Source organism: Petromyzon marinus, chromosome 77, assembly GCF_048934315.1.
Source record: "Petromyzon marinus isolate PM22_M1 ecotype Great Lakes invasive population chromosome 77, UKy_Petmar_22M1.pri1.0, whole genome shotgun sequence".
Taxonomy (NCBI): Eukaryota; Metazoa; Chordata; class Hyperoartia; order Petromyzontiformes; family Petromyzontidae; genus Petromyzon; species Petromyzon marinus.
In genome coordinates, this window is record NC_133743.1 from 1,138,678 (window position 1) to 1,161,606 (window position 22,929).

Sequence of the window (22,929 nt, forward strand, 5' to 3'; positions counted from 1 at the left end):
GTAGTGTATAGTGAGTAGTGTATAATGAGTAGTGTAGTGTATAGTGAGTAGTGTAGTGTATAGTGAGTAGTGTATAGTGAGTAGTGTAGTGTATAGTGAGTAGTGTAGTGTATAGTGAGTAGTGTATAGTGAGTAGTGTAGTGTATAGTGAGTAGTGTAGTGTATAGTGAGTAGTGTAGTGTATAGTGAGTAGTGTAGTGTATAATGAGTAGTGTAGTGTATAATGAGTAGTGTAGTGTATAATGAGTAGTGTAGTGTATAATGAGTAGTGTAGTGTATAATGAGTAGTGTAGTGTATAGTGAGTAGTGTAGTGTATAATGAGTAGTGTAGTGTATAGTGAGTAGTGTAGTGTATAGTGCGTAGTGTAGTGTATAGTGAGTAGTGTAGTGTATAGTGAGTAGTGTAGTGTATAGTGAGTAGTGTAGTGTATAGTGAGTAGTGTAGTGTATAGTGAGTAGTGTAGTGTATAATGAGTAGTGTAGTGTATAGTGAGTAGTGTAGTGTATAATGAGTAGTGTAGTGTATAGTGAGTAGTGTAGTGTATAGTGAGTAGTGTAGTGTATAGTGAGTAGTGTAGTGTATAATGAGTAGTGTAGTGTATAATGAGTAGTGTAGTGTATAGTGAGTAGTGTAGTGTATAATGAGTAGTGTAGTGTAGCGAGTAGTGTAGTGTATAATGAGTAGTGTAGTGTATAATGAGTAGTGTAGTGTATAGTGAGTAGTGTAGTGTATAGTGAGTAGTGTAGTGTATAGTGAGTAGTGTAGTGTATAGTGAGTAGTGTAGTGTATAGTGAGTAGTGTAGTGTATAATGAGTAGTGTAGTGTATAATGAGTAGTGTAGTGTATAGTGAGTAGTGTAGTGTATAGTGAGTAGTGTATAGTGAGTAGTGTAGTGTATAGTGAGTAGTGTAGTGTATAGTGAGTAGTGTAGTGTATAGTGAGTAGTGTAGTGTATAGTGAGTAGTGTAGTAATGAGTAGTGTAGTGTATAGTGAGTAGTGTAGTGTATAGTGAGTAGTGTATAGTGAGTAGTGTAGTGTATAGTGAGTAGTGTAGTGTATAGTGAGTAGTGTAGTGTATAGTGAGTAGTGTAGTGTATAATGAGTAGTGTAGTGTATAATGAGTAGTGTAGTGTATAATGAGTAGTGTAGTGTATAATGAGTAGTGTAGTGTATAATGAGTAGTGTAGTGTATAATGAGTAGTGTAGTGTATAGTGAGTAGTGTAGTGTATAATGAGTAGTGTAGTGTATAGTGAGTAGTGTAGTGTATAGTGAGTAGTGTAGTGTATAGTGAGTAGTGTAGTGTATAGTGAGTAGTGTAGTGTATAATGAGTAGTGTAGTGTATAGTGAGTAGTGTAGTGTATAATGAGTAGTGTAGTGTATAGTGAGTAGTGTAGTGTATAGTGAGTAGTGTAGTGTAGCGTGAGTAGTGTAGTGTATAGTGAGTAGTGTAGTGTATAATGAGTAGTGTAGTGTATAGTGAGTAGTGTAGTGTATAGTGAGTAGTGTAGTGTATAATGAGTAGTGTAGTGTATAGTGAGTAGTGTAGTGTATAATGAGTAGTGTAGTGTATAGTGAGTAGGTAGTGTAGTGTATAATGAGTAGTGTAGTGTATAATGAGTAGTGTAGTGTATAATGAGTAGTGTAGTGTATAGTGAGTAGTGTATAATGAGTAGTGTAGTGTATAATGAGTAGTGTAGTGTATAGTGAGTAGTGTAGTGTATAATGAGTAGTGTAGTGTAGCGAGTAGTGTAGTGTATAATGAGTAGTGTAGTGTATAGTGAGTAGTGTAGTGTATAGTGAGTAGTGTATAATGAGTAGTGTAGTGTATAGTGAGTAGTGTAGTGTATAGTGAGTAGTGTAGTGTATAGTGAGTAGTGTATAGTGAGTAGTGTAGTGTATAGTGAGTAGTGTAGTGTATAGTGAGTAGTGTAGTGTATAGTGAGTAGTGTAGTGTATAATGAGTAGTGTAGTGTATAATGAGTAGTGTAGTGTATAATGAGTAGTGTAGTGTATAATGAGTAGTGTAGTGTATAATGAGTAGTGTAGTGTATAGTGAGTAGTGTATAGTGAGTAGTGTAGTGTATAGTGAGTAGTGTAGTGTAGTGTATAGTGAGTAGTGTAGTGTATAGTGAGTAGTGTAGTGTATAATGAGTAGTGTAGTGTATAATGAGTAGTGTAGTGTATAATGAGTAGTGTAGTGTATAATGAGTAGTGTAGTGTATAATGAGTAGTGTAGTGTATAATGAGTAGTGTAGTGTATAGTGAGTAGTGTAGTGTATAATGAGTAGTGTAGTGTATAGTGAGTAGTGTAGTGTATAGTGCGTAGTGTAGTGTATAGTGAGTAGTGTAGTGTATAGTGAGTAGTGTAGTGTATAATGAGTAGTGTAGTGTATAGTGAGTAGTGTAGTGTATAATGAGTAGTGTAGTGTATAGTGAGTAGTGTAGTGTATAGTGAGTAGTGTAGTGTAGCGTGAGTAGTGTAGTGTATAGTGAGTAGTGTAGTGTATAGTGAGTAGTGTAGTGTATAGTGAGTAGTGTAGTGTATAATGAGTAGTGTAGTGTATAGTGAGTAGTGTAGTGTATAATGAGTAGTGTAGTGTATAGTGAGTAGAGTAGTGTAGTGTATAATGAGTAGTGTAGTGTATAATGAGTAGTGTAGTGTATAATGAGTAGTGTAGTGTATAGTGAGTAGTGTATGATGAGTAGTGTAGTGTATAATGAGTAGTGTAGTGTATAGTGAGTAGTGTAGTGTATAATGAGTAGTGTAGTGTAGCGAGTAGTGTAGTGTATAATGAGTAGTGTAGTGTATAGTGAGTAGTGTAGTGTATAGTGAGTAGTGTATAATGAGTAGTGTAGTGTATAGTGAGTAGTGTAGTGTATAGTGAGTAGTGTAGTGTATAGTGAGTAGTGTATAGTGAGTAGTGTAGTGTATAGTGAGTAGTGTAGTGTATAGTGAGTAGTGTAGTGTATAGTGAGTAGTGTAGTGTATAATGAGTAGTGTAGTGTATAATGAGTAGTGTAGTGTATAATGAGTAGTGTAGTGTATAATGAGTAGTGTAGTGTATAATGAGTAGTGTAGTGTATAGTGAGTAGTGTAGTGTATAATGAGTAGTGTAGTGTATAGTGAGTAGTGTAGTGTATAGTGAGTAGTGTAGTGTATAGTGAGTAGTGTAGTGTATAGTGAGTAGTGTAGTGTATAGTGAGTAGTGTAGTGTATAGTGAGTAGTGTAGTGTATAATGAGTAGTGTAGTGTATAGTGAGTAGTGTAGTGTATAATGAGTAGTGTAGTGTATAATGAGTAGTGTAGTGTATAGTGAGTAGTGTTGTGTATAGTGAGTAGTGTAGTGTATAATGAGTAGTGTAGTGTATAGTGAGTAGAGTAGTGTAGTGTATAATGAGTAGTGTATAGTGAGTAGTGTAGTGTATAGTGAGTAGTGTAGTGTATAGTGAGTAGTGTAGTGTATAATGAGTAGTGTAGTGTATAATGAGTAGTGTAGTGTATAGTGAGTAGTGTAGTGTATAATGAGTAGTGTAGTGTAGCGAGTAGTGTAGTGTATAATGAGTAGTGTAGTGTATAATGAGTAGTGTAGTGTATAGTGAGTAGTGTAGTGTATAGTGAGTAGTGTAGTGTATAGTGAGTAGTGTAGTGTATAGTGAGTAGTGTAGTGTATAGTGAGTAGTGTAGTGTATAATGAGTAGTGTAGTGTATAATGAGTAGTGTAGTGTATAGTGAGTAGTGTAGTGTATAGTGAGTAGTGTATAGTGAGTAGTGTAGTGTATAGTGAGTAGTGTAGTGTATAGTGAGTAGTGTAGTGTATAATGAGTAGTGTAGTGTATAATGAGTAGTGTAGTGTATAATGAGTAGTGTAGTGTATAATGAGTAGTGTAGTGTATAATGAGTAGTGTAGTGTATAGTGAGTAGTGTAGTGTATAGTGAGTAGTGTAGTGTATAGTGTAGTGTATAGTGAGTAGTGTAGTGTATAGTGAGTAGTGTAGTGTATAGTGAGTAGTGTAGTGTATAGTGAGTAGTGTAGTGTATAGTGAGTAGTGTATAATGAGTAGTGTAGTGTATAGTGAGTAGTGTAGTGTATAGTGAGTAGTGTATAGTGAGTAGTGTAGTGTATAGTGAGTAGTGTAGTGTATAGTGAGTAGTGTATAGTGAGTAGTGTAGTGTATAGTGAGTAGTGTAGTGTATAGTGAGTAGTGTAGTGTATAGTGAGTAGTGTAGTGTATAATGAGTAGTGTAGTGTATAATGAGTAGTGTAGTGTATAATGAGTAGTGTAGTGTATAATGAGTAGTGTAGTGTATAATGAGTAGTGTAGTGTATAGTGAGTAGTGTAGTGTATAATGAGTAGTGTAGTGTATAGTGAGTAGTGTAGTGTATAGTGCGTAGTGTAGTGTATAGTGAGTAGTGTAGTGTATAGTGAGTAGTGTAGTGTATAGTGAGTAGTGTAGTGTATAGTGAGTAGTGTAGTGTATAGTGAGTAGTGTAGTGTATAATGAGTAGTGTAGTGTATAGTGAGTAGAGTAGTGTAGTGTATAATGAGTAGTGTAGTGTATAGTGAGTAGTGTAGTGTATAGTGAGTAGTGTAGTGTATAGTGAGTAGTGTAGTGTATAATGAGTAGTGTAGTGTATAATGAGTAGTGTAGTGTATAGTGAGTAGTGTAGTGTATAATGAGTAGTGTAGTGTAGCGAGTAGTGTAGTGTATAATGAGTAGTGTAGTGTATAATGAGTAGTGTAGTGTATAGTGAGTAGTGTAGTGTATAGTGAGTAGTGTAGTGTATAGTGAGTAGTGTAGTGTATAGTGAGTAGTGTAGTGTATAGTGAGTAGTGTAGTGTATAATGAGTAGTGTAGTGTATAATGAGTAGTGTAGTGTATAGTGAGTAGTGTAGTGTATAGTGAGTAGTGTAGTGTATAGTGAGTAGTGTAGTGTATAGTGAGTAGTGTAGTGTATAGTGAGTAGTGTAGTGTATAATGAGTAGTGTAGTGTATAATGAGTAGTGTAGTGTATAATGAGTAGTGTAGTGTATAGTGAGTAGTGTAGTTTATAGTGAGTAGTGTATAGTGAGTAGTGTAGTGTATAGTGAGTAGTGTAGTGTATAGTGAGTAGTGTAGTGTATAGTGAGTAGTGTAGTGTATAGTGAGTAGTGTAGTGTATAGTGAGTAGTGTATAATGAGTAGTGTAGTGTATAGTGAGTAGTGTAGTGTATAGTGAGTAGTGTATAGTGAGTAGTGTAGTGTATAGTGAGTAGTGTAGTGTATAGTGAGTAGTGTAGTGTATAGTGAGTAGTGTAGTGTATAATGAGTAGTGTAGTGTATAATGAGTAGTGTAGTGTATAATGAGTAGTGTAGTGTATAATGAGTAGTGTAGTGTATAATGAGTAGTGTAGTGTATAATGAGTAGTGTAGTGTATAGTGAGTAGTGTAGTGTATAATGAGTAGTGTAGTGTATAGTGAGTAGTGTAGTGTATAGTGCGTAGTGTAGTGTATAGTGAGTAGTGTAGTGTATAGTGAGTAGTGTAGTGTATAATGAGTAGTGTAGTGTATAGTGAGTAGTGTAGTGTATAATGAGTAGTGTAGTGTATAGTGAGTAGTGTAGTGTATAGTGAGTAGTGTAGTGTAGCGTGAGTAGTGTAGTGTATAGTGAGTAGTGTAGTGTATAATGAGTAGTGTAGTGTATAGTGAGTAGTGTAGTGTATAGTGAGTAGTGTAGTGTATAATGAGTAGTGTAGTGTATAGTGAGTAGTGTAGTGTATAATGAGTAGTGTAGTGTATAGTGAGTAGAGTAGTGTAGTGTATAATGAGTAGTGTAGTGTATAATGAGTAGTGTAGTGTATAGTGAGTAGTGTATAATGAGTAGTGTAGTGTATAATGAGTAGTGTAGTGTATAGTGAGTAGTGTAGTGTATAATGAGTAGTGTAGTGTAGCGAGTAGTGTAGTGTATAATGAGTAGTGTAGTGTATAGTGAGTAGTGTAGTGTATAGTGAGTAGTGTATAATGAGTAGTGTAGTGTATAGTGAGTAGTGTAGTGTATAGTGAGTAGTGTAGTGTATAGTGAGTAGTGTATAGTGAGTAGTGTAGTGTATAGTGAGTAGTGTAGTGTATAGTGAGTAGTGTAGTGTATAGTGAGTAGTGTAGTGTATAATGAGTAGTGTAGTGTATAATGAGTAGTGTAGTGTATAATGAGTAGTGTAGTGTATAATGAGTAGTGTAGTGTATAATGAGTAGTGTAGTGTATAGTGAGTAGTGTAGTGTATAGTGAGTAGTGTATAGTGAGTAGTGTAGTGTATAGTGAGTAGTGTAGTGTATAGTGAGTAGTGTAGTGTATAGTGAGTAGTGTAGTGTATAATGAGTAGTGTAGTGTATAATGAGTAGTGTAGTGTATAATGAGTAGTGTAGTGTATAATGAGTAGTGTAGTGTATAATGAGTAGTGTAGTGTATAATGAGTAGTGTAGTGTATAGTGAGTAGTGTAGTGTATAATGAGTAGTGTAGTGTATAGTGAGTAGTGTAGTGTATAGTGCGTAGTGTAGTGTATAGTGAGTAGTGTAGTGTATAGTGAGTAGTGTAGTGTATAATGAGTAGTGTAGTGTATAGTGAGTAGTGTAGTGTATAATGAGTAGTGTAGTGTATAGTGAGTAGTGTAGTGTATAGTGAGTAGTGTAGTGTATAATGAGTAGTGTAGTGTATAGTGAGTAGTGTAGTGTATAATGAGTAGTGTAGTGTATAGTGAGTAGAGTAGTGTAGTGTATAATGAGTAGTGTAGTGTATAATGAGTAGTGTAGTGTATAATGAGTAGTGTAGTGTATAGTGAGTAGTGTATAATGAGTAGTGTAGTGTATAATGAGTAGTGTAGTGTATAGTGAGTAGTGTAGTGTATAATGAGTAGTGTAGTGTAGCGAGTAGTGTAGTGTATAATGAGTAGTGTAGTGTATAGTGAGTAGTGTAGTGTATAGTGAGTAGTGTATAATGAGTAGTGTAGTGTATAGTGAGTAGTGTAGTGTATAGTGAGTAGTGTAGTGTATAGTGAGTAGTGTATAGTGAGTAGTGTAGTGTATAGTGAGTAGTGTAGTGTATAGTGAGTAGTGTAGTGTATAGTGAGTAGTGTAGTGTATAATGAGTAGTGTAGTGTATAATGAGTAGTGTAGTGTATAATGAGTAGTGTAGTGTATAATGAGTAGTGTAGTGTATAATGAGTAGTGTAGTGTATAGTGAGTAGTGTAGTGTATAATGAGTAGTGTAGTGTATAGTGAGTAGTGTAGTGTATAGTGCGTAGTGTAGTGTATAGTGAGTAGTGTAGTGTATAGTGAGTAGTGTAGTGTATAGTGAGTAGTGTAGTGTATAGTGAGTAGTGTAGTGTATAATGAGTAGTGTAGTGTATAGTGAGTAGTGTAGTGTATAATGAGTAGTGTAGTGTATAGTGAGTAGAGTAGTGTAGTGTATAATGAGTAGTGTATAATGAGTAGTGTATAGTGAGTAGTGTAGTGTATAGTGAGTAGTGTAGTGTATAGTGAGTAGTGTAGTGTATAATGAGTAGTGTAGTGTATAATGAGTAGTGTAGTGTATAGTGAGTAGTGTAGTGTATAATGAGTAGTGTAGTGTAGCGAGTAGTGTAGTGTATAATGAGTAGTGTAGTGTATAATGAGTAGTGTAGTGTATAGTGAGTAGTGTAGTGTATAGTGAGTAGTGTAGTGTATAGTGAGTAGTGTAGTGTATAGTGAGTAGTGTAGTGTATAGTGAGTAGTGTAGTGTATAATGAGTAGTGTAGTGTATAATGAGTAGTGTAGTGTATAGTGAGTAGTGTAGTGTATAGTGAGTAGTGTATAGTGAGTAGTGTAGTGTATAGTGAGTAGTGTAGTGTATAGTGAGTAGTGTAGTGTATAATGAGTAGTGTAGTGTATAATGAGTAGTGTAGTGTATAATGAGTAGTGTAGTGTATAATGAGTAGTGTAGTGTATAGTGAGTAGTGTAGTGTATAGTGAGTAGTGTAGTGTATAGTGAGTAGTGTAGTGTATAGTGAGTAGTGTAGTGTATAGTGAGTAGTGTAGTGTATAGTGAGTAGTGTAGTGTATAGTGAGTAGTGTAGTGTATAATGAGTAGTGTAGTGTATAGTGAGTAGTGTAGTGTATAGTGAGTAGTGTAGTGTATAGTGAGTAGTGTAGTGTATAGTGAGTAGTGTAGTGTATAGTGAGTAGTGTAGTGTATAGTGAGTAGTGTAGTGTATAGTGAGTAGTGTAGTTTATAGTGAGTAGTGTAGTGTATAATGAGTAGTGTAGTGTATAATGAGTAGTGTAGTGTATAGTGAGTAGTGTAGTGTATAATGAGTAGTGTAGTGTATAGTGAGTAGTGTAGTGTATAGTGAGTAGTGTAGTGTATAATGAGTAGTGTAGTGTATAATGAGTAGTGTAGTGTATAGTGAGTAGTGTAGTGTATAGTGAGTAGTATAGTGTATAATGAGTAGTGTAGTGTATAGTGAGTAGTGTAGTGTATAATGAGTAGTGTAGTGTATAGTGAGTAGTGTAGTGTATAGTGAGTAGTGTAGTGTATAGTGAGTAGTGTAGTGTATAGTGAGTAGTGTAGTGTATAATGAGTAGTGTAGTGTATAGTGAGTAGTGTAGTGTATAATGAGTAGTGTAGTGTATAGTGAGTAGTGTATAGTGAGTAGTGTAGTGTATATTGAGTAGTGTAGTGTATAATGAGTAGTGTAGTGTATAGTGAGTAGTGTAGTGTATAATGAGTAGTGTAGTGTATATTGAGTAGTGTAGTGTATAATGAGTAGTGTAGTGTATAATGAGTAGTGTAGTGTATAGTGAGTAGTGTAGTGTATAGTGAGTAGTGTAGTGTATAATGAGTAGTGTAGTGTATAATGAGTAGTGTAGTGTATAGTGAGTAGTGTAGTGTATAATGAGTAGTGTAGTTTATAGTGAGTAGTGTAGTGTATAGTGAGTAGTGTAGTGTATAATGAGTAGTGTAGTGTATAGTGAGTAGTGTAGTGTATAGTGAGTAGTGTAGTGTATATTGAGTAGTGTAGTGTATAATGAGTAGTGTAGTGTATAATGAGTAGTGTAGTGTATAGTGAGTAGTGTAGTGTATAGTGAGTAGTGTAGTGTAGTGTATAATGAGTAGTGTAGTGTATAGTGAGTAGTGTAGTGTATAGTGAGTAGTGTAGTGTAGCGTGTAGTGTATAATGAGTAGTGTAGTGTATAATGAGTAGTGTAGTGTATAGTGAGTAGTGTAGTGTATAATGAATAGTGTAGTTTATAGTGAGTAGTGTAGTGTATAGTGAGTAGTGTAGTGTATAATGAGTAGTGTAGTGTATAGTGAGTAGTGTAGTGTATAGTGAGTAGTGTAGTGTATATTGAGTAGTTTAGTGTATAATGAGTAGTGTAGTGTATAATGAGTAGTGTAGTGTATAGTGAGTAGTGTAGTGTATAGTGAGTAGTGTAGTGTAGTGTATAATGAGTAGTGTAGTGTATAGTGAGTAGTGTAGTGTATAATGAGTAGTTTAGTTTATAGTGAGTAGTGTAGTGTATAATGAGTAGTGTAGTGTATAGTGAGTAGTGTAGTGTATAGTGAGTAGTGTAGTGTATAATGAGTAGTGTAGTGTATGAGTAGTGTAGTGTATAATGAGTAGTGTAGTGTATAGTGAGTAGTGTAGTGTATAGTGAGTAGTGTAGTGTATAGTGAGTAGTGTAGTGTATAGTGAGTAGTGTAGTTTATAGTGAGTAGTGTAGTGTATAATGAGTAGTGTAGTGTATAATGAGTAGTGTAGTGTATAGTGAGTAGTGTAGTGTATAATGAGTAGTGTAGTGTATAGTGAGTAGTGTAGTGTATAGTGAGTAGTGTAGTGTATAATGAGTAGTGTAGTGTATAATGAGTAGTGTGTGTATAGTGAGTAGTGTAGTGTATAGTGAGTAGTGTAGTGTATAATGAGTAGTGTAGTGTATAGTGAGTAGTGTAGTGTATAATGAGTAGTGTAGTGTATAGTGAGTAGTGTAGTGTATAGTGAGTAGTGTAGTGTATAGTGAGTAGTGTAGTGTATAGTGAGTAGTGTAGTGTATAATGAGTAGTGTAGTGTATAGTGAGTAGTGTAGTGTATAATGAGTAGTGTAGTGTATAGTGAGTAGTGTATAGTGAGTAGTGTAGTGTATATTGAGTAGTGTAGTGTATAATGAGTAGTGTAGTGTATAGTGAGTAGTGTAGTGTATAATGAGTAGTGTAGTGTATATTGAGTAGTGTAGTGTATAATGAGTAGTGTAGTGTATAATGAGTAGTGTAGTGTATAGTGAGTAGTGTAGTGTATAGTGAGTAGTGTAGTGTATAATGAGTAGTGTAGTGTATAATGAGTAGTGTAGTGTATAGTGAGTAGTGTAGTGTATAGTGAGTAGTGTAGTGTATAATGAGTAGTGTAGTGTATAGTGAGTAGTGTAGTGTATAGTGAGTAGTGTAGTGTATATTGAGTAGTGTAGTGTATAATGAGTAGTGTAGTGTATAATGAGTAGTGTAGTGTATAGTGAGTAGTGTAGTGTATAGTGAGTAGTGTAGTGTAGTGTATAATGAGTAGTGTAGTGTATAGTGAGTAGTGTAGTGTATAGTGAGTAGTGTAGTGTAGCGTGTAGTGTATAATGAATAGTGTAGTGTATAATGAGTAGTGTAGTGTATAGTGAGTAGTGTAGTGTATAATGAATAGTGTAGTTTATAGTGAGTAGTGTAGTGTATAGTGAGTAGTGTAGTGTATAATGAGTAGTGTAGTGTATAGTGAGTAGTGTAGTGTATAGTGAGTAGTGTAGTGTATATTGAGTAGTTTAGTGTATAATGAGTAGTGTAGTGTATAATGAGTAGTGTAGTGTATAGTGAGTAGTGTAGTGTATAGTGAGTAGTGTAGTGTAGTGTATAATGAGTAGTGTAGTGTATAGTGAGTAGTGTAGTGTATAATGAGTAGTTTAGTTTATAGTGAGTAGTGTAGTGTATAATGAGTAGTGTAGTTTATAGTGAGTAGTGTAGTGTATAGTGAGTAGTGTAGTGTATAGTGAGTAATGTAGTGTATAGTGAGTAGTGTAGTGTATAATGAGTAGTGTAGTGTATAATGAGTAGTGTAGTGTATAATGAGTAGTGTAGTGTATAGTGAGTAGTGTAGTGTATAATGAGTAGTGTAGTGTATAATGAGTAGTGTAGTGTATAATGAGTAGTGTAGTGTATAGTGAGTAGTGTAGTGTATAATGAGTAGTGTAGTGTATAGTGAGTAGTGTAGTGTATAATGAGTAGTGTAGTGTATAGTGAGTAGTGTAGTGTATAGTGAGTAGTGTATAATGAGTAGCGTAGTGTATAATGAGTAGCGTAGTGTATAGTGAGTAGTGTAGTGTATAATGAGTAGTGTATAATGAGTAGTGTAGTGTATAGTGAGTAGTGTAGTGTATAATGAGTAGTGTAGTGTATAATGAGTAGTGTAGTGTATAGTGAGTAGTGTAGTGTATAATGAGTAGTGTAGTGTATAGTGAGTAGTGTAGTGTATAATGAGTAGTGTAGTGTATAGTGAGTAGTGTAGTGTATAATGAGTAGTGTAGTGTATAGTGAGTAGTGTATTGTTTAATGAGTAGTGTAGTGTAAAATGAGTAGTGTAGTGTATAATGAGTAGTGTAGTGTATAATGAGTAGTGTAGTGTATAGTGAGTAGTGTAGTGTATAGTGAGTAGTGTATTGTTTAATGAGTAGTGTAGTGTATAATGAGTAGTGTAGTGTATAATGAGTAGTGTAGTGTATAATGAGTAGTGTAGTGAGTAGTGTAGTGTATAATGAGTAGTGTAGTGTATATTGAGTAGCGTAGTGTAGCGTGTATCTCACAGCGAGATGGTGAGTACATGCCAGGGCTATCAGCTTCTGGGCCAGCCTGCTGTGTAGTGTAGTGTAGCGTGTAGTGTATGAGTAGTGTAGTGTATAATGAGTAGTGTAGTGTATAGCGAGTAGTGTAGTGTATAGCGAGTAGCGTAGTGTAGCGTGCAGTGTATAATGAGTAGCGTAGTGTAGCGTGTAGTGTAGTGTATAGCGAGTAGTGTAGTGTATAATGAGTAGTGTAGTGTATAGCGAGTAGTGTAGTGTATAGCGAGTAGCGTAGTGTAGCGTGTAGTGTATAATGAGTAGCGTAGTGTAGCGTGTAGTGTAGTGTATAGTGAGTAGTGTAGTGTATAATGAGTAGCGTAGTGTAGCGTGTAGTGTATAATGAGTAGCGTAGTGTATAATGAGTAGTGTAGTGTATAGCGAGTAGTGTAGTGTATAGCGACTAGCGTAGTGTAGCGTGTAGTGTAGTGTATAGTGAGTAGTGTAGTGTATAATGAGTAGCGTAGTGTAGCGTGTAGTGTATAATGAGTAGCGTAGTGTATAATGAGTAGCGTAGTGTAGCGTGTAGTGTAGTGTATAGCGAGTAGTATAATGAGTAGCGTAGTGTAGCGTGTATCTCACAGCGAGATGGTGAGTACAGGCCAGGGCTATCAGCTGCTGGGCCAGCCTGCTGTGTAGTATAATAAGTAGTGTAGTGTATAATGAGTAGCGTGTAGTGTAGCGTGTAGTGTAGCGAGTAGCGTAGTGTAGCGTGTATCTCACAGCGAGATGGTGAGTACAGGCCAGGGCTATCAGCTGCTGGGCCAGCCTGCTGTGTAGTATAATAAGTAGTGTAGTGTATAATGAGTAGCGTGTAGTGTAGCGAGTAGTGTAGCGAGTAGCGTAGTGTACCGTGTATCTCACAGCGAGATGGTGAGTACAGGCCAGGGCTATCAGCTGCTGGGCCAGCCTGCTGTGTAGTGTAGCGTAGTGTAGTGTGTAGTGTAGTGTATAGCGAGTAGTGTAGTGTATAATGAGTAGCGAGTAGTGTAGCGAGTAGCGTAGTGTAGCGTGTATCTCACAGCGAGATGGTGAGTACAGGCCAGGGCTATCAGCTGCTGGGCCAGCCTGCTGTGTAGTGTAGCGTAGTGTGTAGTGTAGTGTATAGCGAGTAGTGTATAATGAGTAGCGTAGTGTAGCGTGTATCTCACAGCGAGATGGTGAGTACAGGCCAGGGCTATCAGCTGCTGAACCAGCCTGCTGTGTAGTATAATAAGTAGTGTAGTGTATAATGAGTAGCGAGTAGTGTAGCGTGTAGTGTAGTGTGTAGCGAGTAGTATAGCGAGTAGCGTAGTGTAGCGTGTATCTCACAGCGAGATGGTGAGTACAGGCCAGGGCTATCAGCTGCTGGGCCAGCCTGCTGTGTAGTATAATAAGTAGTGTAGTGTATAATGAGTAGCGTGTAGTGTAGCGTGTAGTGTATAATGAGTAGCGTAGTGTAGCGTGTATCTCACAGCGAGATGGTGAGTACAGGCCAGGGCTATCAGCTGCTGGGCCAGCCTGCTGTGTAGTGTAGTGTAGCGTGTAGTGTAGCGTGTAGTGTAGCGAGTAGTATAGCGAGTAGCGTAGTGTAGCGTGTATCTCACAGCGAGATGGTGAGTACAGGCCAGGGCTATCAGCTGCTGGGCCAGCCTGCTGTGTAGTATAATAAGTAGTGTAGTGTAGTGTATAGCGAGTAGTATAATGAGTAGCGTAGTGTAGCGTGTATCTCACAGCGAGATGGTGAGTACAGGCCAGGGCTATCAGCTGCTGGGCCAGCCTGCTGTGTAGTGTAGTGTAGTGTATAGCGAGTAGTGTATAATGAGTAGCGTAGTGTAGCGTGTATCTCACAGCGAGATGGTGAGTACAGGCCAGGGCTATCAGCTGCTGGGCCAGGCCGTTGAGGAGCCGAGTGCGGAGGCGCAGGTCGTCGAAGCCGTGACGGAAGGGGAAAGCGACGCTGTCCACCACCACCAACCTCACCTGCTCACCACACACGGTGGGGCAGGGGGGCGAGTCCCAATACCGTATAGCACAGGTCTCATAATGTAAACGCTCACCCCGAGCCCTCAGTAACTCTGATAGTGGCGCTGTTTTTGAGTTGTACGCCTTTTGGCGTCTTCTGGTCCAACACCAATGGAGACTAAAGGTGCTCTAAGAAAAGCCGTCTCGGCTGTGGACCAATCAAATTCAAGGACAGTGCCAATATTATTATCACAGCTGTCTTTTTTGTTTGCATTTTGACTGCTTGTGTTGTGGTTATTGCAAACACGATGCCTTGAATAAAGGTGTCAGTTTTTGTGCCAGTTAAAAGGGTAAAACCTATTCCTATATCTTGTTTCTGGCAAAGGAGGTCTCATAAAAATAAAAAAACAAGTTAAATTCTTAGCCTACATTTCGATTCAAAGCTTTCGTGACTGCAATGATTCATCTTCTTTGGTTCTTTCGGTAAAGTCACCACCACCACCACCACCACGTAGAATGAGAATAAAATAATAAATTGATAAAATAAAATAACACAATAATATTCTAACACGACGTTTCGGCCACAACACAAGCGGCCTTCATCAGGTGAAGGGGGCGAGACTGTCTGGTAGGACAGCGCTGGAGTGAAAGAGCCACGTTCAGATCACGACCTTTAAGCTGTGTGAGAGGAACAAAGCGCCTTAGAGTCGCGGCATCTCTTCAGAAAGGTGAGAGACTCGATTAGTTGAGCCTTCTTATCCCGAAGTCTGTCTGTTGAATGATCTTAAGGATGTGTGGAATCCCTCCCCGTAGAGGCGGTTAAATAAATTTAAATTTATTTTAAGCTCATTCAACAGACAGACTTCGGGATAAGAAGGCTCAACTAATCGAGTCTCTCACCTTTCTGAAGAGATGCCGCGACTCTAAGGCGCTTTGTTCCTCTCACACAGCTTAAAGGTCGTGATCTGAACGTGGCTCTTTCACTCCAGCGCTGTCCTACCAGACGGTCTCGTCCCTTCACCTGATGAAGGCCGCTTGTGTTGTGGCCGAAATGTCGTGAGAATATTATCGTGTTATTTTACTTTATCAATTTATTATTTTATTCTTAGCCTACCTACATGAACTGCAATTCAGGAAAAAAAACAATCCTCCTATCTGCCGTAACAAAAAAAAACTCTTCACATCCATTGGACGTATCGTAACGTACCGTACATTCTGCTGTATAATCGCCAAGATTCCGTCCTAGGTCTGCACACTTGGAACGATGTTAGGGTTGTTGATGGCCACATTAACTAAGTTGTCGGAAGAGGAGGAGGAGGATCAGGTTACAGTGTGGTACCTCGTCTGCCTGCGTTTGCCTGCCTCGCGAAATAAAAAAATATATTTAACAATTTTGCCGTGTCGCTGTCGTTCATCGTGAGATCGAAATATCGTAAGTCGGGGACTATCTGTATGCAGCAGCAGGCATGGTCAGGGTCCGGGATCGAACCCACGACCTCCTGTAGACCAGGCGAGGTGGTTAACATTTCACCACGGAGATAGAGATGCAGACTCCAAATATACAGCAGGCAGGGTCAGGGTCCGGGATCGAACCCACGACCTCCTGTAGACCGGGCGAGGTAGTTAACATCTCCCAGCCACCGTGGTGATGATGATGAGAGAGAGAGATGCAGACTCCAAGTATACAGCAGCAGGCAGGGTCATGGTCCGGGATCGAACCCACGACCTCCTGCGTACCGGGCGAGGTAGTTAACATCTCCCAGCCACCGTGATGATGATGATGAGAGAGAGACGCAGACTCCAAATATACAGTAGCAGGCAGGGTCAGGGATCGAACCCACGACCTCCTGCGTGTCGGGCGAGGTAGTTAACATCTCCTAGCCACCGTGATGATGAGAGAGAGATGCAGACTCCCAATATACAGCAGCAGGCATGGTCAGGGTCTGGGATCGAACCCACGACCTCCTGTAGACCAGGCGAGGTAGTTAACATCTCACCACGGAGATAGAGACGCAGAATCCAAATATACAGCAGCAGGCAGGGTCCGGGATCGAACCCACGACCTCCTGCGTGTTGGGCGAGGTAGTTAACATCTCCTAGCCACCATGATGATGATGAGAGAGAGAGAGACGCAGACTCCAAATCTACAGCAGCAGGCAGGGTCCGGGATCGAACCCACGACCTCCTGCGTGCCGGGCGAGGTAGTTAACATCTCCCAGCCACCGTGATGATGATGAGAGAGAGAGAGAGACACAGACTCCAAATATACAGCAGCAGGCAGGGTCCGGGATCGAACCCACGACCTCCTGCGTGTTGGGCGAGGTAGTTAACATCTCCTAGCCACCATGATGATGATGAGAGAGAGAGAGACGCAGACTCCAAATATACAGCAGCAGGCAGGGTCCGGGATTGAACCCACGGCCTCCTGCGTGTCGGGCGAGGTAGTTAACATCTCCTAGCCACCGTGATGATCATGATGATGATGAGAGAGAGAGACGCAGACTCAAATCTACAGCAGCAGGCATGGTCCGGGATTGAACCCACGACCTCCTGCGTACCGAGCGAGGTAGTTAACATCTCACCACCACCGTGATGATGATGATGAGAGAGAGAGAGACGCAGACTCCAAATCTACAGCAGCAGGCATGGTCATGGTCGGGGATCGAACCCACGACCTCCTGCGTGCCGGGCGAGGTAGTTAACATCTCCTAGCCACCGTGATGATCATGATGATGATGAGAGAGAGAGACGCAGACTCCAAATCTACAGCAGCAGTCAGGGTCCGGGATCGAACCCACGACCTCCTGCGTGCCGGGCGAGGTAGTTAACATCTCACCACCACCGTGATGATGATGAGAGAGAGAGAGACGCAGACTCCAAATATACAGCAGCAGGCAGGGTCATGGTCCGGGGATCGAACCCACGACCTCCTGCGTGTCGGGCGAGGTGGTTAACATCTCCTAGCCACCGTGATGATGATGAGAGAGAGAGACGCAGACTCCAAATATACAGCAGCAGGCAGGGTCATGGTCCGGGGATCGAACCCACGACCTCCTGCGTGCCGGGCGAGGTAGTTAACATCTCCCAGCCACCGTGATGATGATGATGAGAGAGAGACGCAGACTCCAAATATACAGAGGCAGGGTCATGGTCCGGGATTGAACCCACGACCTCCTGCGTGCCGGGCGAGGTAGTTAACATCTCCCAGCCACCGTGGTGATGATGATGAGAGAGAGAGAGAGACACAGACTCCAAATATACAGCAGCAGGCAGGGTCAGGGTCCGGGGATCGAACCCACGACCTCCTGTAGACCGGGCGAGGTAGTTAACATCTCCCAGCCACCGTGGTGATGATGATGATGAGAGAGAGACGCAGACTCCAAATCTACAGAGGCAGGGTCATGGTCCGGGATTGAACCCACGACCTCCTGCGTGCCGGGCGAGGTAGTTAACATCTCCTAGCCACCGTGATGATGATGAGAGAGAGAGACGCAGACTCCAAATCTACAGCAGCAGGCAGGGTCATGGTCCGGGGATCGAACCCACGACCTCCTGTAGACCGGGCGAGGTGGTGAACATCTCCCAGCCACCGTGATGATCATGATGATGATGAGAGAGAGACGCAGACTCCAAATATACAGCAGCAGGCAGGGTCATGGTCCGGGGATCGAACCCACGACCTCCTGTAGACCGGGCGAGGTAGTTAACATCTCCTAGCCACCGTGATGATCATGATGATGATGAGAGAGAGAGACGCAGACTCCAAATCTACAGCAGCAGGCATCGTCAGGGTCCGGGGATCGAACCCACGACCTCCTGTAGACCGGGCGAGGTAGTTAACATCTCCCAGCCACCGTGGTGATGATGAGAGAGAGACGCAGACTCCAAATCTACAGCAGCAGGCATCGTCAGGGTCCGGGGATCGAACCCACGACCTCCTGTAGACCGGGCGAGGTGGTGAACATCTCCCAGCCACCTCGGCACCCTACTTGAGAAGATCCCACCTCACCCTCGCCCTCACCGGGTGAGCTCACCACCACCACCACCGCCACCACCGCCGCTCACCTTTGGGTGCCGCCCGAGGAAGTCGGGGAGGAGGTGGGCGAGGGCGGCGAGCTCCGTGTGGCTGTGGCAGCGGAAGCAGTGGATGGAGGAGAGGATGGCTTCCAGCGTGAAGGACGATGCGACCTGGAGAGCGTCTACAGGGGAAGGGGGCGGGGGCAGAAGTTCAACAAACGTACCACTACACACTACAATATACACTACTACACTATACACTACACTATACACTACACTATAAAATTATACACTACAATATTATACACTATACACTACAATATACACTATACACTACACTATAAAATTATACACTACACTATACACTACAATATTATACACTACACTATACACTACACTATACACTACACTATACACTGCACTATACACTACACTATACACTACACTATAACATTATACACTATACACTACAATATTATACACTACAATATACACTACACACTATACACTACACACCACTACACACTACAATATTATACACTATAATATTATACACTATACTATTATACACTATACTATACACTATACTATTATACACTATACTATACACTATACAATACACTACACTATTATACACTACAATATACACTATTATACACTATACACTACGCTATACACTACAATACACTACACACTATACACTACACTATACACTACAATACACTACACACTACAATATACACTATATACTACTATACACTATATGCTACACACTACACTATACGCTACACACTACACTATTCACTACTATACACGCTACACTACACACTACTATACACTATTCACTACAACACTACACTATACACTACACATTACACTATACGCTAGACTACACACTACTATACACTATGCACTATACACTACACTTATACACTATCCACGACTACTATACACTACAATATTCACTACACTACTATACACTTAAATATTCACTACACTATACACTACACACACTATGCTATACACTTTACACGGCACGACTATATACTACACAAGACACTACACTACTACACACTACACACACGTTCAACATACTTACATACAACACACGCTCGTTCAACACATACAACACGTGTTTGTTCATTGGCTTTGGCTGTGGTTGTGGCTATGGCTATGGTTATGGCTGTGGTTGTGGCTATGGCTGTGGTTATGGCTACGGCTGTGGTTGTGGCTATGGTTGTGGCTGTGGTTACGGCTATGGTTACGGCTATGGTTACGGCTATGGTTACGGCTATGGTTATGGCTATGGTTACGGCTATGCTTGTGGCTATGGTTATGGCTATGGTTATGGCTATGGTTATGGCTATGGCTACGGCTATGGCTACGGCTATGGTTACGGCTATGGTTACGGCTATGGTTGTGGCTATGGTTGTGGCTATGGTTGTGGCTATGGTTATGGCTATGGTTATGGCTATGGTTATGGCTATGGTTATGGCTATGGTTATGGCTATGGCTGTGGTTATGGCTATGGTTATGGCTATGGTTATGGCTATGGTTGTGGCTATGGTTGTGGCTATGGTTGCGGCTATGGTTAGGTCTGTGGTTACGGCTGTGGTTGTGGCTATGGTTGTGGCTGTGGTTACGGCTATGGTTGTGGCTATGGTTATGGTTGTGGTTACGGCTATGGTTGTGGCTATGGTTGTGGCTATGGTTACGGCTGTGGTTGTGGCTATGGTTGTGGCTATGGTTACGGCTGTGGTTGTGGCTATGGTTGTGGCTATGGTTACATCTGTGGTTATGTCTGTGGTTGTGGCTGTGGTTGTGGCTATGGTTGTGGCTATGGTTACGGCTGTGGTTGTGGCTATGGTTGTGGCTATGGTTACGGCTGTGGTTGTGGCTATGGTTGTGGCTATGGTTACGGCTGTTGTTGTGGCTATGGTTGTGGTTATAGCTATGGTTGTGGCTGTGGTTACGGCTATGGTTGTGGCTATGGTTACGGCTATGGTTGTGGTTGTGGCTATGGTTGTGGCTGTGGTTACGGCTATGGTTGTGGCTATGGTTACGGCTGTGGTTGTGGTTGTGGCTATGGTTGTGGCTATGGTTACATCTGTGGTTATGTCTGTGGTTATGTCTGTGGTTGTGGCTGTGGTTGTGGCTATGGTTGTGGCTATGGTTACGGCTGTGGTTGTGGCTATGGTTGTGGCTATGGTTACGGCTGTGGTTGTGGCTATGGTTACGGCTGTGGTTGTGGTTGTGGCTATGGTTACGGCTGTGGTTATGGCTGTGGTTGTGGCTATGGTTACGGCTGTGGTTATGGCTGTGGTTGTGGTTGTGGCTGTGGTTATGGCTGTGGCTGCGGCTACGATCGTGGTTATGGCTGTGGTTGTGGCTATGGTTGTGGTTGTGGCTATGGTTGTGGCTATGGTTACGGCTGTGGTTATGGCTGTGGCTGCGGCTACGATCGTGGTTATGGCTGTGGTTGTGGCTATGGTTGTGGTTGTGGCTATGGTTGTGGCTATGGTTACGGCTGTGGTTATGGCTGTGGTTGTGGCTATGGTTACGGCTGTGGTTATGGCTGTGGTTGTGGCTATGGTTGTGGCTATGGTTATAGCTATGGTTACTGCTGTGGTTACGGCTATGGTTATGGTTGTGGTTACGGCTATGGTTACGGCTGTGGTTATGGCTGTGGCTGCGGCTATGATCGTGGTTGTGGTTATGGCTATGGTTACGGCTATTGTTGTGGCTGTGGTTATAGCTATGGTTGTGGCTGTGGTTGTGGCTGTGGCTGTGGTTGTGGCTATGGTTATAGCTATGGTTACGGCTATGGTTGTGGCTGTGGTTGTGGTTGTGGCTGTGGTTGTGGCTATGGTTGTGGCTATGGTTGTGGTTGTGGCTATGGTTGTGGCTATGGTTGTGGCTATGGTTGTGGCTATGGTTGTGGTTGTGGCTATGGTTATAGCTATGGTTATGGCTGTGGTTGTGGCTATGGTTGTGGCTATGGTTGTGGTTACGTCTGTGGTTGTGGCTATGGTTGCGTCTGCGGCTGCGGCTACGACCGTGGCTACGCGGCTTCGCGGCCGGCACCTTGGTGGTCCAGGCGCTGTGCGGCGAGCCGGCAGTGGTGGACCGCGGCGAGGGCGATCTGGGCGGAGCGCTGTGCCATGAACCCCCCTTCTGTGTCCACGTAGACGGCGCTGCCGGCCAGCCCGCCCAGCGCCTCGGGCACGCTCGCAGCCACAGCCAGCTGCACGCTGGCACCACGCAGAGCGCCGCAGCGTGTAGTAGTGTAGTGTATAGTGTAGTGTATAGTGTAGTGTATAGTGTAGTGTATAGTGTAGTGTAGTAGTGTAGTGTATAGTGTGTAGTGTAGTGTGTAGTGTATAGTGTAGTGTAGTGTGTAGTGTAGTAGTGTGTGGTGTAGTGTATAGTGTAGTGTAGTGTATAGTGTAGTGTAGTGTATAGTGTAGTGTAGTAGTGTGTAGTGTAGTAGTGTAGTGTGTAGTGTAGTGTGTAGTGTAGTGTAGTGTGTAGTGTAGTGTGTAGTGTATAGTGTAGTGTAGTGTGTAGTGTAGTGTAGTAGTGTAGTAGTGTATAGTGTAGTGTAGTAGTAGTGTAGTGTAGTGTGTAGTAGTGTGGTGTGTAGTAGTGTATAGTGTAGTGTATAGTGTAGTGTAGTAGTGTGTAGTGTAGTGTGTAGTGTAGTGTGTAGTGTAGTAGTGTGTAGTGTAGTGTAGTGTGTAGTGTAGTGTATAGTGTGTAGTGTAGTGTGTAGTGTATAGTGTAGTGTAGTGTGTAGTGTAGTGTGTAGTGTAGTAGTGTATAGTGTAGTGTAGTAGTAGTGTAGTGTAGTGTGTAGTAGTGTGGTGTGTAGTGTAGTGTAGTAGTGTATAGTGTAGTGTAGTAGTGTGTAGTGTAGTGTAGTGTGTAGTGTAGTGTGTAGTGTAGTGTAGTGTGTAGTGTAGTGTATAGTGTGTAGTGTAGTAGTGTGTAGTAGTGTAGTGTGTAGTGTAGTGTATAGTGTAGTGTAGTGTGTAGTGTAGTAGTGTATAGTGTAGTGTAGTGTGTAGTGTAGTGTATAGTGTAGTGTAGTGTGTAGTGTATAGTGTAGTGTAGTAGTGTAGTGTGTAGTGTAGTGTAGTGTGTAGTGTATAGTGTAGTGTAGTGTGTAGTGTAGTGTGTAGTGTGTAGTGTAGTGTGTAGTGTAGTGTATAGTGTAGTGTATAGTGTAGTGTAGTGTGTAGTGTAGTGTGTAGTGTAGTGTATAGTGTAGTGTAGTGTATAGTGTAGTGTGTAGTGTGTAGTGTATAGTGTAGTGTGTAGTGTAGTGTGTAGTGTAGTGTGTAGTGTGGTGTAGTGTATAGTAGTGTGTAGTGTAGTGTGTAGTGTGGTGTAGTGTATAGTAGTGTATAGTGTAGTGTGTAGTGTAGTGTGTAGTGTAGTGGTGTGTAGTGTGTAGTGTAGTGTGTGTAGTGTAGTGTGTAGTGTATAGTGTAGTGTGTAGTGTGGTGTGTAGTGTATAGTGTAGTGTAGTGTGTAGTGTAGTGTGTAGTGTAGTGTGTAGTGTATAGTGTGTAGTGTAGTGTAGTGTGTAGTGTAGTGTGTAGTGTATAGTGTGTAGTGTAGTGTGTAGTGTGTAGTGTAGTGTATAGTGTAGTGTGTAGTGTAGTGTGTAGTGTATAGTGTAGTGTGTAGTGTAGTGTGTAGTGTAGTGTGTAGTGTAGTGTGTAGTGTAGTGTGTAGTGTGGTGTAGTGTATAGTAGTGTATAGTGTAGTGTGTAGTGTAGTGTCTAGTGTAGTGTGTAGTGTAGTGTGTAGTGTAGTGTGTAGTGTAGTGTGTAGTGTAGTGTGTAGTGTAGTGTGTAGTGTAGTGTGTAGTGTAGTGGTGTGTAGTGTGTAGTGTAGTGTGTGTAGTGTAGTGTGTAGTGTATAGTGTAGTGTGTAGTGTGGTGTGTAGTGTATAGTGTAGTGTAGTGTGTAGTGTAGTGTGTAGTGTATAGTGTGTAGTGTAGTGTAGTGTGTAGTGTAGTGTAGTGTGTAGTGTAGTGTGTAGTGTAGTGTGTAGTGTATAGTGTAGTGTAGTGTGTAGTG

At 41.2% G+C, this 22,929-nt stretch overlaps 1 protein-coding gene across 6 annotated transcripts in view; it reads right to left on the reverse strand.

Moving 5' to 3' along the window:
* Positions 1-22,929, reverse strand: part of LOC116958394 (DNA repair protein RAD51 homolog 3) — a 65,585-nt gene that overhangs the window by 21,626 nt on the left and 21,030 nt on the right. For all 6 annotated transcript variants that reach the window (XR_012930931.1, XR_012930932.1, XR_012930930.1 and 3 more), the window contains exons 4-6: positions 20,926-21,092; positions 17,890-18,023; positions 13,711-13,842 (exon numbers count right to left, since the gene is read on the reverse strand). Coding sequence is in view for 2 of the 6 variants with exons in the window: in XM_076056639.1 (XP_075912754.1) it covers positions 13,711-13,842; positions 17,890-18,023; positions 20,926-21,092 (433 nt within the window). In the remaining 4 variants the exon portion in view is untranslated. The remainder of the gene's footprint in view (positions 1-13,710; positions 13,843-17,889; positions 18,024-20,925; positions 21,093-22,929) is intronic.